The sequence below is a fragment of the Sciurus carolinensis genome, chromosome 14 (genome assembly GCF_902686445.1).
Source record: "Sciurus carolinensis chromosome 14, mSciCar1.2, whole genome shotgun sequence".
Taxonomy (NCBI): Eukaryota; Metazoa; Chordata; class Mammalia; order Rodentia; family Sciuridae; genus Sciurus; species Sciurus carolinensis.
Window position 1 is genome coordinate 71,166,028 of NC_062226.1, and position 18,706 is coordinate 71,184,733.

Genomic DNA, 18,706 nt, shown 5'->3' on the forward strand with positions numbered 1-18,706 from the left:
AACAAGTTTTCTTCTCCCACCCCCAACATCTAGGCTTCTTAGAAGAAAAAAATACTTGTAAGCAACCACATATAAATATTGGAGTCTTCTGATGCTTTCCTGTTTAAAACAAACCCAACCGTAGATCTAGATTTTTTCATTTATTTCCCTTAGTATTAATACAATGAGGAAAATCACAATTAAAATGATGTTTCCCTGGGCCTCTTCCCAACTGCCAGTAACATACATTCAAGAAAGGGAAAGAGAGTTCTACCACAGATGAATGTAACACAAGGTTGTGTGTCCAGGGCTATAAGAGTGAGCTCTTCCCCCCAGACACACATACACAAAAGAGAGGTGCTAGATAATCAGAGATAAATCCCTTGCTGCTTGCATGGTTTCTAAGTCATGATAAAGAAAATAAACTGCATTTGAAAGGTGGATCTGATTTTGACAGGCAGAGAAGAGAGGGTAGAAGCAACGATGGTAATGTCAACTACAAGGAGTAAATGGGAGAGAGAGAAGAATGAGAAAACAGTGTAGGGGCAAATTCTAAAAGGTCTTGAATGACAGGAAGGAGATTTCAACTTCATTCTATTGACAATGACATTCAACCCTTTTGACATGACAAAAGTTTGGAGTTTCCCTATGTGTTGCCCATACTTTGGCCCTAAGGACATACCACCCATCTCCACATGTGGCCCTTGCAGGAGCCAGGATGTAAATGAGTGTTCTGAGTAGAGTAAATGATACCCCATCTTGGCGGAGTAGCCCATGAATCTGCATGGACAATTGGGTTAACTCAAAATAGCAAAATGCCACTTCTTGAGACCTTTGTCTAAGAGAAAAAAGAAAGTAACAATCTCTCAGGGTTCCGAAAAAGAAAAACCTGATGACTCTTTCTTCATGTATGGAAATAGCCCAGTTTTTATTTTGTTTTTCTGTCAAATCTTAAGACTCTAGTACAAGGAATAGAAAGGATCTTGAAAAACTGGTAAATTAAGGTCGGAATCATTTTTGGTTTTGAAATCATAGCTGCACAAAGATGCAAGTTCAAATGACGGGGAAATGTTAGAGACATTTCATAAATCACTTAAAAATTAGGTCCTAAATCAAACCCTCTGGGTGACCGAAGCCTTGGTTTAGTGATTACTTATTCAATGCATCATTTTTCATCCTTGATGATGGTGAGGGTCAGCTGACTTGGGACAAATACATATTTCTTGGGAGAAACAACACACCAATGATCTAGCGTCAAATCATCCATTTGACTAAACAACCTGAATACAATCCATTCATTAAAGAATGCAATACTGCTAGTGCTTATTCTCTGACCACAGAACATTCTGGTCATATTTGTGGCAATGAGGGCTAGAGAAAGCACATCAGACTGGGAGTCAGAATGCTTGTGCTCCAGGTCTACTTGTCAAGCACTGTGTCACCTTCAGCCGACCCTTGACCTCTCAGTCTCCATCGGCCTGTTTGCAAGTGAGGGATTTGTCTTCAGTTCTCTCTAAGATGCTTTTGAGTTCTAGAATTTTACTCTTCCCTCTTTACCTAATGCTATAGTTCAAAATCTCCAAATTCGTCACCCACTGAGATCTATTTCGAGGATGTTTGGGGGCTGGGGAGATAGCTCAGTCAGTAGAGTGCTTGCCTTGTAAGCACAAGGCCCTGGGTTCGATCCCCAGCAACCAAATAAAATAAAATAAATAAATAAATAAATGTCTTTAAAAAAAAAAAAGAGAATGTTTTAGGTCTATCCTGAATGCCTATAAGCACATTGCATTTGGCATTAGAAAAGAAAAAAAAAAAAAAAAAAAAAAGAATTAAAGGGAGTAAGGGTGTGAGAAAAAGGATCTGGCTTTTCTAATATCTTGATCAGAAAGCACAGTGGCCTTCTTATCCCTGAGGAATACTAAGGCTTGCCAGTGGGGGTTGTCACCCCTGCCACTGCGCTTGCCTCTATCTTTCTCTCCATCCCTCCTCCCCCTCTCCATTTTCCCATCTTTTCTTCCTTGGCTATTTTAAAACACCTCCCAAAGTCAGGTGATTTTGCCTACTGTCATTGTTCAGTCCCCTGATCTCAATTTTGAGGGCTAAAGAAGCAGCTGACCCTAGGGCTGAAGGGAAGAAGTCTAAGGAGAGTTTCCATCTCCCTTCCTGCTGCCCACAGGATTGTGTATGCAGACCAAGCAGAACCTGGACACCAGAAAGAGGCTTCTTCATTGATAGTTCACTGTATATATTTCAGGCATTCTTGCATATTTTGGTGATGTAAAAATAGTCACCAACTTCAAAGAAATCATGGAAACAAACTTTCCTAAAATGCTGTTTCCCATACCAGTTTTGGAGGATACTAATCTTTATATGAAGGAAGAAGGACAATACATGGTCAGATAAATTTGGGAAACTGAGTTTAAAAAAAAGCAAAGCATATTTCTTTATTTCAGGATGTCTTATGCCCTTCATGTATTCTGTGCTTATGTATGCTATGGCATTTCTTTTACATATATTTTTAGTTGTCAATGAATCTTTATCTTATTCATTTACTTATATGTGGTGCTGAGAATTGAACCCAGTGCCTCACACATGCTAAGCAAGTACTCTTAACACTGAACTACAACCCCAGTCCCTGCTATGGCATTTCTTAAATTACTTGAATATCAAAATGTTAGATAAACATACACAGTAACACATGACTAATAAAGGCATGAAATAAATGATACAGGGCCACAGGGAAAAAAGAAAAAAGAAAGATTGCCTCAGTTTGGAAACTTAGGGAAGGCTTTCTAGAGGAAGCAATGGCAAACTGGAATTCAGCCAGATGAATTAAGGGGAAGACGAGTGTGGCATGTGCAAACGTGTAGAAGCATCACAGTGGATGGTTTATTTCATGTTTGGAGAATGTTTAAGAATACGAGGATGGGCAGGGTGCAGTGGTGCACACCTGTAATCCTAGCGGCTCGGGAGGCTGAGGTAGGAGGATCACGGGTTCAAAGCCAGCCTCAGCAAAAGCGAGGTGCTAAGCAACTCAGTGAGACTCTGTCTCTACATAAAATATAAAATGATAGCAGAACAGCTCCCAGATCCCCAGAAGTGTTCCTGCATGCCTTCCACCTACTTCTTCCAAATCTGCTCTGCTATTTCACTACAATTTGTCTTTTGTTGTTGGACTGATGTTTTTCTCATTCATTAGAAAATAGTTCTCACATTCCAATCTTTCTCTCCTCTCTCTCTCTCTCTCTCTCTCCCTCTCTCTCTCTCTCTCTCTCTCTCTCTCTCTCTCTCTCTCACACACACACACACACACACACACACACACACACACACCCATACATATATGAAAGCTACGGCCATGTGACTTAAAGGTTTGCCCAGGATCACTCTTTCAAAAAGAAAGAAATATTCCGGTGCTCAAAAAAGGATGGAGGTAGCCTCTCTTATTTCATTTGCCTTCTACTGGGTATATTGATTTTGCCTGAGCTCTATCTATTTGGGTGGCAAAGTAAAGATTAAATGGTGCAGAGGTCTGCCTGCAGCAGCAGATTTTGCTCCATATGAACTCATCTCATGTTCATTCATGTACTAGAAACAGCTCTTGCTTTTGCTTTCAGGTGAAAACTAGAGCAATACCGCAAGGACAAGGGGAGCTGGGCACTTGCTCAGGGACATCAGCATTGCTGAGGGGTTGAGGGAGTTCTTTCCAGGAGGATGCTGGTCTTTGTGTTGCAGAAAAAGGAACAGTCAATTTAATGTCTACAGAATACACCGTAGATAGTAGTTTTCTTTCATTTGCCTTGTGTGTTTTTAACAGTTTGTCCCAAAAGGTGAGTCAAGATTTTTAAATGAACACTGTGTCCCTCAAATTCTTGTCAAACGATGGAAACAGATAAGATAACATAGTAAGAACTGTAGTGGGGCTTCTCCATAATACTTGAGGGGATGAGACTTCCTTCTATTTTTCTATTACTCAATTCTGATTCATCACATATGGGTTTCTTTCTTTGTTAATATTTTATGAAGTGAAACAAAATCTTTCAGGAGGGAACCTACTGACAGCTCAGATCATTACTGCTTCTACGTGCCTTAGCAAAAAGAAGATAATTCCTAGAAAAATAATAAGGGAAACTCATTTCTTTGCCAAAATTTTTAAATCAACCCTGCTCAGAGTGTTACTCTGGAAGGAATCAGACACGCTTTCAAGGTCTAAAATAAGGCTGGAATTCTTTTATTCCATCAAAGACCATGAGGTGGATGGATCATCTCTCCATAAGTCATGACACTCTTTTTCCCACTTTGGTCTGGATTGAGCTCAAGAGACATGTTAAGAGGACCTGCTCATTCGCTCTCTGCATTGATCAATTGGGGTCATGGCATAAGCCCTCAGTGGGGAGCAGCTTTATTCATTTCTGCAGTCTTGCCTTTGTGCAGGCTCTGCTGGAGCTGCTCCCCACCCTGGGATGATTTACCGTGGCTTCTAGGCACTCTCACATATTAACCAGAAGCCTCATTTTCAAGGATTAAGCTCAGTCAAACGCTTGGTACTGAAAGAAGGTATCAGGGACAAAAGTCTTAACTTCCCTGGTTCTATTTAATCTGGAGTTTACAGCTCTTTACACTGCTGGTGGTCAAATTCTGACCACTTCTCCATGTCCACTTCTCCGTGTCCAATGGGAAAAGAGGCTTTCCAAGGGTAGCCCAGCTACTCTCTAACTTGCCCATTTAGGCTAAGGGAAAACGCAACATCTTTGCCCCATTAAATTCTGGAAGTAGAGCTCACTGGCAATGAAAATCCTTTCTCTGCACTCTGTCTCCACAGTTCCCTGCAGTCAGCTTATTGCCTGGAGCTGTGTGCAATCCCATGTCAGACACTTATCTCTGTACACCATGAACTCCAGTTTTTAACTGATCAAGTTCTCTCAAGAACTCTGATCACCTTTGTCTCAGGCCCAAAGCAATTGCAGAGCCTAGGAACTTCTACACAAAATGGAAAGGATGAACTTAGATGAGAGCAACCCTCCTTCACCCCTTCTATGATTTGTTCCCTTAAGCTTCTTCCCCGTGTCAAGATAAGAAAGTGGAAGCTAGTTCCTTATTTTCCCTTGAAAAGTCAAAAGGAAGCAGAGCAAGTCAACTATGTGATTATTCTCTTCAAAGAAACCCCATCTCCCATCTCTCTGATCCATCTTTGCACTTCTCATATATATATATAGGTTGGAAGGGAGAGATGGGTTAAAATTAGTAGAGTAGCCTTAGGTACCAGGTGCTGCCACTTAGCATGTTGATGGTCTATAACCCCTCTTTATAAAATAGAGGTTCATGTTATCCATTGTTCTAAGCCAGAGGTCTTAGTAGAGACCAGAAGTTTCCTTTACTTTACATTTATGTCATCTTTGAAATCTGTGTAAAAAGGGCCATAGTCTGACTCTATTATGGTAAAAATTACCCAAACCCATCAAACTAAAGGTTCATGAACATAACTATTGGATTTGTGGAGCAGGAAAATGGGCACCTTAACTTGCTGTCTTTGGGTGCTGTCTAATCACCATGGTAGCAGATCAGTGGGTATTTCCATCTGGCATGTGCTTCTTCAAACCAAGTTGTTGTGCCCCTTACCAGGGAGGTGGCTTGTCCAGACAGATAGTTACAGTAAAACAAAGCAACTGGAGTACAAATGTGGCCAACAGAACCAAATCACAGCTGAATCAAAGAAAGCCTTTAGCTTTATGGCCAAACCACAGGCAATCTTTGGGGAATATTGGTTAGCCAGGCTGTTTGAAAATAAATGTGTAGAAACTACCCTCAAAGTTCTTTCTCTAATTCAAGAGAAAATGGCTGACTACAAGCAAGTTGACTACTACAACTGGTTCCACTTGAAGAGTTTAGCTAATACAGATGCCTGTTGCAAGAAAGGAGGGAAAGTCCTCTTCAGAAGCAATTGCACATGCACCATCACTCAGGCCATATCCCAGGGGACCTGGGCTTTGCCTGGCATTATTGAGAATTGTAATCTTTTAGCTGAAATTTGAAGTTGCTTTTTTTCCTAGAAGCCTCAGACTTCTTCATGTATATAACGCAGAACCAGGAAATAATAGATTGACTTCCAATCTGACTATTAAAATGTAGCACAGGGTTCCTTGGAGTAGCAGTGAACTTCTGGGTTCTTTATCTTATAGGGAACCCATTGTCCCCATATCCAGACTCTTTCATTTTTAAATTCTTTAAAATCCCTGGGGCCTCAGGATCTCCAATAGTTTTGTTGATTATAGGATCTTGTCAAACTAAAGCCCATCTATTCCAGTTTCATATCTAAACCAGTTTCACCCAACTCAAATCTTAATGATCTTACAAAAGTTGTGTCTCCCAGAGGTTCTGGAAGCTCAAGCACCTGGGCCAGAAAAAAACCTTAGCCTCATTCAACTGGGAAGGAAAATTCTCATAATACTATACTCTGAACAAAATTTCCCAAGAACTCCAGGCTACCTTCTGTATTCTTCTTTGAAAGAAGCATAAATGTCACCTGCACCCACCCAACCACTGCTGCTTCTCCTCAGAGCAGATTATACTGATGACACACCACACTCCCAGGGCTGCTGCTGTTCCTCCAGCCTGGCCTCCTGGGGCAGACACCCGAATGTTGCTTTGAGAATCACCCCATCCCATCAGCAGAGATGATGAGCGACCTTTTGCTTCCCAATGAGAAAGTGAGTGTTATTCAGATCATCAGTAATTAGTACCCAACTCTGGCAACAAATGAACAATAGAGAGGAAATGAGGCCAACAGAATGTGGTCTAGTCTAGCGGTTCCATGTGAGACTTGGTGTCAGCAGTCTTGGGCCGATTCCCGGCAGCCTCTCTGACTCACTTTGGGCAGGTCACATTGTGTTAGCCGGATGCTTTTTGGATCAGAAATGTGATTGTGGTTCACTTGGCTTCACATCATCAGCATGAGTTGTTAGTGGGGCACTTCAACTGCAAATGCAGGGTAAAATATCATCCACACAGCAGGTGAGTAACTGTCCTTAAAGAAGACTATCAGATGTCTGTCAGCTGTAAGGAAGAGGAATTTATAAAGGGGCTGAATGTGAGCAATGTATCTTGCTCAGCACGGTTATAGCATATTTCAAAAGTAGAAGTCATCACTTCAAGTAGATCTGTAAAGTGTTTCAGAGTCATTGAAAAACCTCTAGAATCTTTGGAGACAGATGCTCCTCACGCTGGGCAGAATGATTTCCCTCTTCATGGCTGTATCAGTTTGGGTCCTCTAAGATGCAAACACTAAGCTAGGATTAAAAGGTAATGAGATATGTCTGTGAAAGACTTGGGGAAGGGAGAGTGAGTAGCTGGGGACAGGGCCAGTGTACTCATTAGACACAGTAGACACAGTGCCTAGAAGTCATGACATTTTAGGAGTACACAACAATGATTTCATTTTGGTTATTTCAAAACCAGAAAATGAACATGGTAATAAATATAATAACAAATCCAGCCTAGATTACATTCATCTTTATACCAATGCAGTCACAGACTATAATTTTTAACATAGTTATGGAGGAAGAGAAAGTTCCAAGGGCCCAAAAAGTCATAATGTGGTCCTGGTTTTGGCAAACCTTCAGCACAGGATACAAATCCTGAGAAAGAGAAGAGGCTGGACTGATGAGCAGTTTCTAAGAAGCCCCTGGAAGGTGGGCTGTAGTCTAGTTCTGCTCTAGTCTCCCTGCAGCCTGAGAGCAGCCCAGACTGATGTGCCTTGGTATAAACACTGTTGTGGATCCAAAAGTGAGGCAGCTGGAGACTGACAGGCAATTGTGGTCACTATAGAAAGTTATCCTGACGGGAATTCAGTGACCCACTCCATGTCCTCCCCAATGAGGAATCAAGGAAACAAAGTTTTATGGCTCACTTTCCTCCACTCAGTTCTCCTGGAGGTACATCCTGCAAAGGGATTCTATCTTACTGGTAAACATATTCAAAAGGCAATGAAGACTTCACCTCTGCACTTGATACTCCCATGAGATCTCAGGGAATGGAGTCATGTTACAGAGGCTACCTGTTCATGCATTCTCCACTACTAAAATGTATTGGTTGAGACTAGCTGGTCCCAAGAACTGCTTTAGAGTTCATCTGAGCTTAGGGTAAGGAAGAGTGACCTTCCTTCCATATCAGAGGTTCATTGATTCTGCCTAGTCTGACACGCTGATTCTTTCTTTAAAATTCCTCCCCAGAGGTGGCCAAGTGGACTCCAGTAGCCATGTCCAGTCTACAAATATGTTTATTTGGCACACATAAGTTTAAAAAAATTATGGTAGGGGATTTTTGATATAGGTTAAATTGTGCTGCCCCAAAACTCATATATAGAAAATGTCCTTATTTGGAGATAGGGTCATTGCATATGTAATTAAATAAGCTGAGGTCATGCTGGAGAAAAGTGAGGCCCTAATCCACTATGACTAGTGTTGTTAGGAGAAGAAAACTTTGGACATAGGGGGAGATACACAAACAGGGAAAACACCATGTAAAGACAAAGACAATATCACAAGCCAAGGAATGCCAAAGATTATTAGCAAACTACAGAAGTAAGAAAGAGGCCTGGGACAGATCCTTCCCTCACAGTCCTCAGATGGAACCATCCCTGTTGATACCCTGATCTCCGACTTCCAGCCTCCAGAACTGTGAGACAATAAATTTTCATTGTTTAAGTCACCCCAGTATGTGGTATTTTGTTTTGACAGCCCTAGCAAACAAATACAGGGAACATCATTTACAACTGATTGATGTGTCATGCAAACTTGGATTTTGAGCTTCTGTGGGAAAGAGTAGGCATAGAGGCTGCAGAATACAAGCCCATGCAAGGGGCAGGCTCTTTATTCCCAGATGACCATTGCCACTTGAGAATATGGGCCAAGCAATGTCAGATTTTCTGACTTTTTCAGAGAAGCTTTTCTGTTTCATGTTGCTGAGGAAATATGACCTCAAATGCTGGTAACTAATTCACCAGCCTCTACTTTCTCCTTGGCCCAGTCCACTCATACATTTAATCTAACTGGTTCCTCTGAGCATCTGAGTTTGCAATCTCTATTGATTCACTGTTGCATGGCTTGGCAAGATGATAAGAGAAATTACATTTACATAAGGGAGATTATGCCAGGGGTCGAACAATTTGCCACCACAACAAAGTGAGCTTTGATCTGTCCATCTTTCCTCCGCTTTGTTGAGTGACAACCTTTCTCAGACTGTGTTCGTGCTCTGAATAACCAGATGTTGAGGGCCTTCTACACTGGGCAGTGTGCTAGATGCAAAGTAAACGTCCAATGTGTGAACTACATATACTGTATTGTTCCTAATATTCTTACTGCTTTTTCGCCAAGAGGAAAGGAATTCTTATTAACTAGGCACTATGTACTATGATTAAAGATATTAAGTTGTAATTATTCTGAGCTTATAAATAGAGCATTCTGCCCAAGCTATCTTGCATACCACCTCTCTGTCATAGTTTAAATAAATTAATGCAAAATTTCTAATAATAATAACTACTTCTTATACAAAACAGACTATAGGGCAAGTGTAGTTCTAGATTGATGAATGGCAAGACTATTTTATTATAATATGTCAGGCAATTGCAATGTGGTGTGCACATGCTAAACAACTTTACATATGGAATTTTATTTTGTACTCATGTTGACCCTGTGAGGGAAACACAGTCAGCCCTCTCTATCCAGGGGTTTCACATTCATGAATTCAACAGCAGACCAGAAATATTCAGGGGAAAAAATTGCATCTGTACTAAACATTGACAGACTTTTTCTTGCTATTATTCCATTAACAATACACAATAACAACTACTTACATGGTGTTTTACATTGTATTAAGTATCATAAGCAATCAAGAGGTGATTCAAAGTGCATGGAAGGATGTGCATAGGTTATATGCAAATATTACTCCGTTTTTTCTAAGGGACTTGAACACTCACAGATTTTAATATTCTTATGGGACTCTTGGAATCAATTACACAAAATACCAAAGAATAACTATGTTTGATTCTCATTCTACAGATCAGGAAATTGAAACCCAGACAAATTCAGAAATTTCTTCAGGATCACAGGGCTCATAAGAAATGACACAGGATTCAAACTCAGTTCTTTTCAATGCCACATGAAAACTCTCTCCATTCTGCCACACAGTTTCTCTGTGGCTTCTAGTGACGATCAGCCTCTGCACCTGCCAGGTGGTATCACCAGGTACTGCCAAGAATGGTATCAGATGATCAAACTTCCAAATCCTAGTCATACCTGCAGTGCTGATTAGCCTACATGTAGGCCCATTAATGACACACAAATTGCCATCTACTTGAAATTCAGTTTTAGTTTCATTCCAAAAAACACAGTGGCATTTTGTATAAATTGCAAAGATGTCCAGGTGGGTCTCTGTATGCCCTTCTGAGAATAGATGGTTTGCTTTGTATGCTCTTAAAGTCTTTATAACTCAAAGAAGCCTTGGGAGAGTGTAACTTCTGGGGCAATATTCTGTTTCTTCCCGTGGATGTGTCCATCCTATAATATTCAAGCACTTTGCAGATAACACATTTTTCTTCCTGTATGTATACTACTTCAAACAAAAGTGAGGGTAATCAAATTATGTACATGTACAAATATGACATAATCCCACTATTATGTAAAATTACAATGCACCACTAAAAAAAAATTGAAAAAAATGAATAAAGAAGGAAGCTTTCACAGTGTGGAGGTTCCTTAGAAAACTTGGAATGGAACCGCCATTTGATCCAGCTATCCCACTCCTTGGCCTCTACCCAAAGGATTTAAAATCAGCATACTACAGAGATACAGCCACAACAATGTTCATAGCTGCTCAATTCACAATAGCCAGATTGTGGAACCAACCTAGATGCCCCTCAATTGATGAATTGTTAAAGAACTGTGGTATATATATACCATGGAATATTACTCAGCCATAAAGAATAATAAAATTATGGCATTTGTAGGCAAATGGATGCAGTTGGAGAATATCATGCTAAGTGAGATAAGCCAATCTCAAAAAACCAAAGGACGAATGATCTCACTGATAAGTGGACGATGACACATATAGTGGGTGGGAAGGGGGCAAGAATGGAGGAAGGAGGGACTCTACAGAGGGATAAGAGGGGTGGGGGTGGGAGAAAAAAAATAACAGAAAAAAATAACTATTACCCTAGGTAAATGTATCATGACACAAATGGTATGCCTCTACTTCATGTACAAACAGAGAAACAAGATGTATCCCATTTGTTTATAATAAAAATGAATTAAAAAAAAAAAAAAAGAAGGAAGCTATCCAATGGGAGAAAGGAGAGTAAGGTTAAGCTGGGCTGTGGATGTAGCTCAATAGATAAGCACTCACTTAGCATGAGAGAGGACCTGGGTTCAATTCCCAGCACCCTGGAAATAAAAAGCAAGAAAAAAGTATGAGAAATAGAAAGAATGATTCTCATCCAGTATTACAGAGAACAATGGACCCCACGCGACTATCTCCCAACTGCAACGTTTCTCCACTCATGGCCAGACTGCTTTCATCTGTGACCCATCCACTTCCTCTCCACCACACCGCTCCTCTGGATTATGTTGAAGTGAGTCCCAGAATCACAGTTTCATCAGCAGCGCCTCCGCAGTCTCAGCCTGTGTTCTCTGTGTGATTTTTCAGGCCACTACATGTATGTGGACTCGGTTTACGTCAAGCACTTCCAGGAGGTGGCGCAGCTCATCTCCCCCATGACCACGGCCCCCATGTCTGGCTGCCTATCCTTCTATTACCAGCTACAGCAGGGGAATGACAACGTCTTCTCCCTTTACACCCGGGATGTGACCGGCCTGTATGAGGAGATCTGGAAAGTGGACAATCCAGGGAATGCAAATTGGAACCTTGCAGAGGTCGAGTTCAGCGCTCCTTACCCCATGGAGGTAGGTGTGCTCCAAGCTGGTGTCGCTTTGTCGATCCGCCCACACACAAGCAGGGAGGCCCACCCAGCTGTCAGTCTTCTCCTGCTGCATCTCAATCTTTCTTTTAAGGTGGACATACATTGAATTTCTTTTTAAAGTTTTATTTTATTTTGCATTGACAATCAAAAGTGGGAGTTTTGGCCAACCAACTAGATTCCCTAGGTATATGTTCCCTCTGAAACTGGCATTATGATCATGGAGAGTTCAAAGGTGGAGATAAGCAACAGCAACTCGTTCCTGAATTCCATTCCCCAGAGCAGTTTTGAAGGTTTCCCTTAACTAAGGGAATTGTCTTTCTAGAAGAAAAGTGACTTAATCCTTTCTTTTTGGCATAAATAATGTTGTAAAATCAAAAATAAACTTATTACTAAAGCCCTAATTTGAAACAAATCTTGATCCTTTTATCTTACAACTTTTTTTTACAATTATATAAATAGTAAATGTGCAATGCAGAAGAATTACGAAATTCAAAGAAGCAAAGTAAGTTAAAATGCCCCAGGCCAATCCCACAAAAATGAAGAACACTAACATTTTGGTGTTTATCCTTATAGACCTTTCTCTAATATATAGCTACATATATATTTGAGAACTTCCATATGTTAATACATATTTCTATGTGTCTATGTATATATTTGAGAATTTCAAGTACTTTTGAGACTTATTATCCAACAAAATGAATATTTACAGATAAAAAAGGAGAAACAGAGTGTCTAAGAAAGTTGACATCTTTTTTTAGGTCACACAGCTGGTGAATGCCAGAGAGCTTAGGAAATTTCCTAGACTAAAATCTGACCTACAGCTGTAGGAAGAAGCTCAGCTCGGTCTGAGGACCCCATAGGACATGGAGGATCAGATGGCATTGTGCTTGCTATACATGAAAGATTGCTCTAAGAATCTGGAGATATAAGTAGAGTCTTAGCGACCACAAGTTTTTGATACCCCCTCCCCTCTTTTCACTTTGTGCTTTTGTAATTTCTTCCTTGGTTTCCTTTAAAGTGCAAAAGAACTGGATTATTCCTCTGGCTGTTTTTCAGTGGTGCCATCTGCTAGCCTGCTGCAGAGCTGCAGAGAACACTGGGGTTGGGTCTTGGTTTCTGATGTGAACCATCTACTGATGGCATGGCTGACACTCCCCCACGTCCTTCTTATGCTCCTCTTGTCCCCCATCCCCAAATGGCCTCAGAGAGGACACAGTGGGTTTGTTGTTGTTTTCTTTTCTTCTTCTTCTTCTTCTTCTTCTTCTTCTTCTTCTTCTTCTTCTTCTTCTTCTTCTTCTTCTTCTTCTTCTTCTTCTTTTTAATAGCTTGTGTGCTATTTCCTATCCCAAAATCTGACCAATTTGCTTTTGCAGTCCTGTGGAAATTTTTCTGTGTTTGGGTTACAAGGAGGAAAAGAAATGCATGAATTGCTTCAGAACATTTTCCTTCTATTAAAGTCAAGTGAGTCACATGGTGCATGCACACATGCTCACTCACTTCCTCACACACACACACACTCACAGTTTACCAACTCCTCTCCTCTGACCATCAACTCTATTCAGGCAATATTTGTTTGAGTAAAATGTTGCTGAAATTTTTTAAATCAAAACTTGAAAAGTTACAATACCAACACTACAAAACCTCAACACGTCTTTGGGTCCACATGAATGTGGTTTTGTTCCACTGGTCTGAACCTATTCACTGGTATTATTTGCTCTTGCTAGTTGTCAAGAAAAGAAACTTGTCTGCTATTAATGGACTCTGTCTGTCCATGGCCTCCTGGGAGTCACTCCCTCATGTTGTCACCTCCTGTATTCATTCTGCACTGGCCCTGTCTAACCTAAAGAATACTGCAGAAATAAATGATACAGCTTCAAAAAAAAAAAAAAGAAAGAAAAGAAACGTGTCCAACAGAAATCAGATAATTTAATGTCACCATATTCTCAAATACATTTAAAAAGGAAAACAAACATTGAAGATTTTCAGAACAAGAAAGAACACATTGGCATGTGGACTGTGATTTGCATATCCTCATCAAAAATATTATTCTTAGTCTATTGCTCAATATGAATGATTCATTCTCTTTACCAGTAGGGCATTGAAAGCTTGAAGTCATGGATCTGGGTCAAGTCTGTACATGTAATTTGTCCCTTCTCATATGTTCCTTCATTCATTTGTTCCTTCATTCATAGCCCTTGCTTTGGTCAAGAGAAGCTTACAGGGTACCCCTTGGACTTTGGAGAGTCTGGGTACCAGGTCCCTCTAGGACCATTGTGTTTAAGATGAAAGGGACCTTACGAACCATATAATCCAATCTTCTTTTTGCAAAAATGAAGAAACTGAGTCCTGGAAGAAATAAAGGACCTGTTCAAATCAATTAGTGACTAATTGAGCTTGGAATATGATGAGTTTAAGAGGGAGTTAAGCTGGAGGAAAAGATATGAAATTAGATCAGAGCTTCTTACATGCCTGATTCTATGCTAGGATCTTTATATATATCTTCTCATTTAATCTACCCCACATTTCCTCAAGGGACGTGTTATTTTGTCTGCTTAAATAGCTAAAAGCAAGACCCTGAGAGATTTACTAATGTATCCAAGTTGCCTAACTAGTAAGTGATGAAAGTAGGACTTAAACTCTAATCTGTCCTCCTCTAAGACACTATTCTCTTGCAGAAGAGGTTGCAAACTAAAAGTCTATGGTCAAATTTAGCTCATAGTTATTTGTCTGGATGCTGTGGTAGTTTTGTTGTTGTTGTTGTCTTTGTCTTTTTTTTATCGTTTTAATGTTTAATTAATTGCCAGCATTAAAAACTTCAAAAATTTCAAATAAAACCTAAAGGTTCAAGTCTGCTTGATAATTTATTGGCCACAGAAACATTAGGCCTTGTGTTTTTTGCTAGGACTGCCATAGCAAAGTCTCTTAAAAATGGGTACCTTATAAAACAGAAATGTAGTGTCTCACAGTCCTGGAGGCCTAAAGTCCAATATCAAGGTGTCAGCAGAAATTTTTCCTTCTGAGGACTATAAGAGAATGCGTTCCCTGCTTCTTCCCCACTTCTGGTGGTTTGCTGACATCCCTAGGCTTATAAGTCTCTGCCTTCAGCTGCACATGTCATTCTCTTTGTGTGTATGTCTCTCTCCACATCCATATTTCCGTTTTTTATAAGGATGCCAGGCATTTGGATTAAAGTCCCTCCTTACTTTAGTATGACGTCATCTTAACTAATTGCATTTGCAACTATCTTATCCCCAAATAAGGTAACATACTGATGTGACTGATGTGATGGGGGTTAGGACTTCAACATGTGATTTGGCTGGGGGACACAGTTCAGTCCATAGCAGCCTGATTTCCCACATGCCAGCAACTGATGAAGCTGAGCTACAGTGCCCCTTTAGACTGGCTTACTTTCTTCATTTCTCAAGAGTACACCATAGCAAGCCCACTTGCTGCATTTACACTAACTGACTAGTGCTTGTAGGTGTTTAAGTTTCAAGCCTTTCTTCACACTGGGTCTTCCCATGCTATAAACTCATATAGTGTAATAGTGTATGCACCTGTGTGGTTTCCCCCATACAGGCAATAACTGTGCTGACCAATCTGATCCCCATGGTCACAGGCAGAAAGTTGATTGAGATCAGAGTAAGAAGCAAAACAGAAGGGGTTGAACTCATTGACCCATGCGTTTCGTTGGAACACACCTGGCCATGCTGGGATTGGGGTCCTCCTGTCTGACTGCTTCTTCTTTGCCCAAGACCTCATGTAGCACTCCATATAGGGAGAAGGGAAAGGAACTTGGAAGACTTAGTTTCCTATGAACAGCACGGGGAGAATATGGCCTGTTTTCTTTACTTAGCCTACTTTTTCTTTAATCAAAGTTCATAGTGCTAATGACTTCTAGAGTTCTACCAGAAATGAGGTAAGCACTTAAGCTTACCACCAGTGAATACAAATTTACAGTTTCTGTCATAGTCCACATGGGCTGCTATAATAAAATGTCATCAACTGAGTAGCATAAACACTGAAATTTGTGTGTGTGTGTGTGTGTGTGTGAGAGAATTACTGAGGATCAAACCCAGGGCTTTGCTCATGCTCAGTCTCTACCACTGAACCACACCCCAAGTCCAGAAATTTCTCTCTCATATTTCTGAAGCCTATAGGAAGTCCAAGATCAAGCCACCGGCAGATTTAGTGTCTGGGGATGGTCTGTTTCCTGGTTCATAGTTCACACCTTCTCACTCTGTCCTCACATGATGGAGAAGGCAATGAGCTTCTTTGGGACTGGTATAAGGGCACTAATCCCATGCATGAGGGCTCCACCCTCATGACCTAATCAACTCCCAAAAGACCCCATCACCTATTTCCATCATGTTAGGGATTCGATTTCAACATATAACTTCTCAGGGAAAAAGCATACAAACTATAGCAGCTTCATCCTCCCTCGCAGAGACTGTGGGTTGAGTAGGATACTGTCCAAACATTTTTATTTGGGAACATGATTACATAAGTCCTTATAATTTGACCTGCCATTTTGATTGGCATGTCATTTTGAATCATGGGTAAGAAGACTTAAACCTAGCAGAAAACATGTAAATATATGACAGTGTGTAATTTTCCTTCCCAGGTTATCTTTGAAGTTGCTTTCAATGGTCCCAAAGGAGGATATGTTGCCCTGGATGATATTTCTTTCTCTCCTGTTCACTGCCAAAATCAGACAAGTGAGTATTCTCTTTTTCTTCTTTCTCCCATTTGGAATTCTTTTCTCAATAGATACCTGTGGTCAGACCTTGCTTCAAATTGCCTTTCATTTCCTCATCTTTTCTCTTATCTCATCCTTTTAAAATTAATTAACCAAAGAATAATTTGGGGAGGACTATTACCCTCTTTTTCTCCTCACAGAGTGAATCTAATTTTTCTTAAGTCATAGGCCAGTTATATATTAAGGTGTTTTCATCTCCTCTGCCTACTAGGAAAGGAAAATTAAATAATACAAATTTACTCCAACTCATCTTTCTCTTTAAAGGATATCTTGGACCCAAAAATGGGTGACTGAGGATATAGAAAAAATACTTGCACAGTCTACCAAATAGAATTATAAAAACTCTTTCCAATTTTAACTATCCAAGATTTACACCCCTATGTCTAAGGATGTTAGTGTTGACCGATATCTCTGTGATAGTTTTGACTAAATATGATTTGCTCCTAATTTACTTACTTCCTCTTTCTAAATGAATCCTCAGATAATTTTATCATGGAAAAATTTTGCAGTGTCATAACTTTGGCCTTTGGAGAGAAAGTTTTTTACTTCCTGAGAAAAGAGATAAGCAAATTGATTCAAAGTGAATTATAAAATAAATGTTTTAGAATAAGAAAGATGATGATATTTTATGATAACCTAGATCAATGCAATTGACCTTACCATTTAGCAAATTTGTTTCCTGGAGAGACCCAGGGAGACACTCTGATCACCCATCTTATTAATGAGTACTCATTCTGGGTTTGGAGCGTGGGAAATAACTTTTGAACCTGACTTCCACCTAAGAGAGAGTTGCTCTTTAGTTTAATAAGGTTTTAGATTTACTCTACTATCAAGGAGACTAAGAAAAATCATATTTTCTATTCGAGTTAAATTATTATCTCCAAATTAGAAATCTAATTTGCTTAAACTAATTTTTTTCTAATTCTAATTTTTTAAAAAGTAAGGAAACAGAACCAGTATAGATTTACATATTTTTATCATTTTTTTAGGGTGTGTGTGCTACACATCAAACCCAGGGTCCTCACATAAGCATTCTGCCACTGAGCAACACACCCAACCCCTGTTTTACATATTTTAAGTGATTTAATCCAAATAATAAAGAGTCTCTAAGTTTGACAAAAACACAGAAGCCAAAACTGTTTCACTTCTCTAATATTGATGGCTTCCTAATTCTACCAGCTAATATTTTAATTATGTTAATAGTAATTTCACAAACTCTTTATCATTATTAGGATGTTTCTCTTCTCTGTGATTAGACAGTCACATTGAATTTTATATTTCCATGTTACATATGTGAGAGAAGAAATATTTATTCAACATCTGCACTGGATAGAGGGTGGGGTAAAGAAGTAATTGAGAGGTAATAGGATGGACCTTAATAAATGTTCTTCTTTTTAAAAAGATTCAGAATATGTGTAAGTTCTTGCCTACTACACTGCTGGTCTGCCTAGTGAAAGAGAAAGAAAAATTTCAGCAAAATGAGGCCCATTTAAGATATCTGGTAGACCCTCAGTCTGTAAAACACAGCCCACATAGAAACATCTTCCCTGCAGGAACCCCCTCTGTATTCATTTTTATGCCATTAGGTTGATGGGGATTCCATATTGGTCTTCAGAACTTCCCACCACATCACCTTGGTTTCAAAGGGATTTAATTACATCATCACAGTGTTTTGCTTCAGAACCAGGAACTTGGATTCACATCCCTTTTCTGCCACTTATAATCCATGTGATGTTGGTCATGGTATTTAACCTCTTTGAGACTTCATTTCCACAGCTATGGAGCAAGGATGAAAGAATCTGTTTCCTAGAGTAGATGGGAAGATTTATGTGTCAATGTCTGTTAAGGCCATAGCATAAAGGTTGGTCATGAGGCAATATTATTAATTTAATTTTCAAAATATGCCCATCCCTTTTCTGAAGAACAGGGAGTCAGACTGAAGTGAAAGAAAACCAACAACAGGCACAGTGTGTGTGTGTTAACTACACCACTGTATG

The 18,706-nt window shown here is 39.9% G+C and overlaps 1 protein-coding gene across 2 annotated transcripts in view; it reads left to right on the top strand.

Moving 5' to 3' along the window:
- Positions 1-18,706, top strand: part of Mamdc2 (MAM domain containing 2) — a 152,216-nt gene that overhangs the window by 79,565 nt on the left and 53,945 nt on the right. For both annotated transcript variants that reach the window (XM_047524597.1, XM_047524596.1), the window contains exons 6-7: positions 11,677-11,933; positions 16,575-16,668. In XM_047524597.1, coding sequence (XP_047380553.1) covers positions 11,677-11,933; positions 16,575-16,668 — 351 coding nt within the window. The remainder of the gene's footprint in view (positions 1-11,676; positions 11,934-16,574; positions 16,669-18,706) is intronic.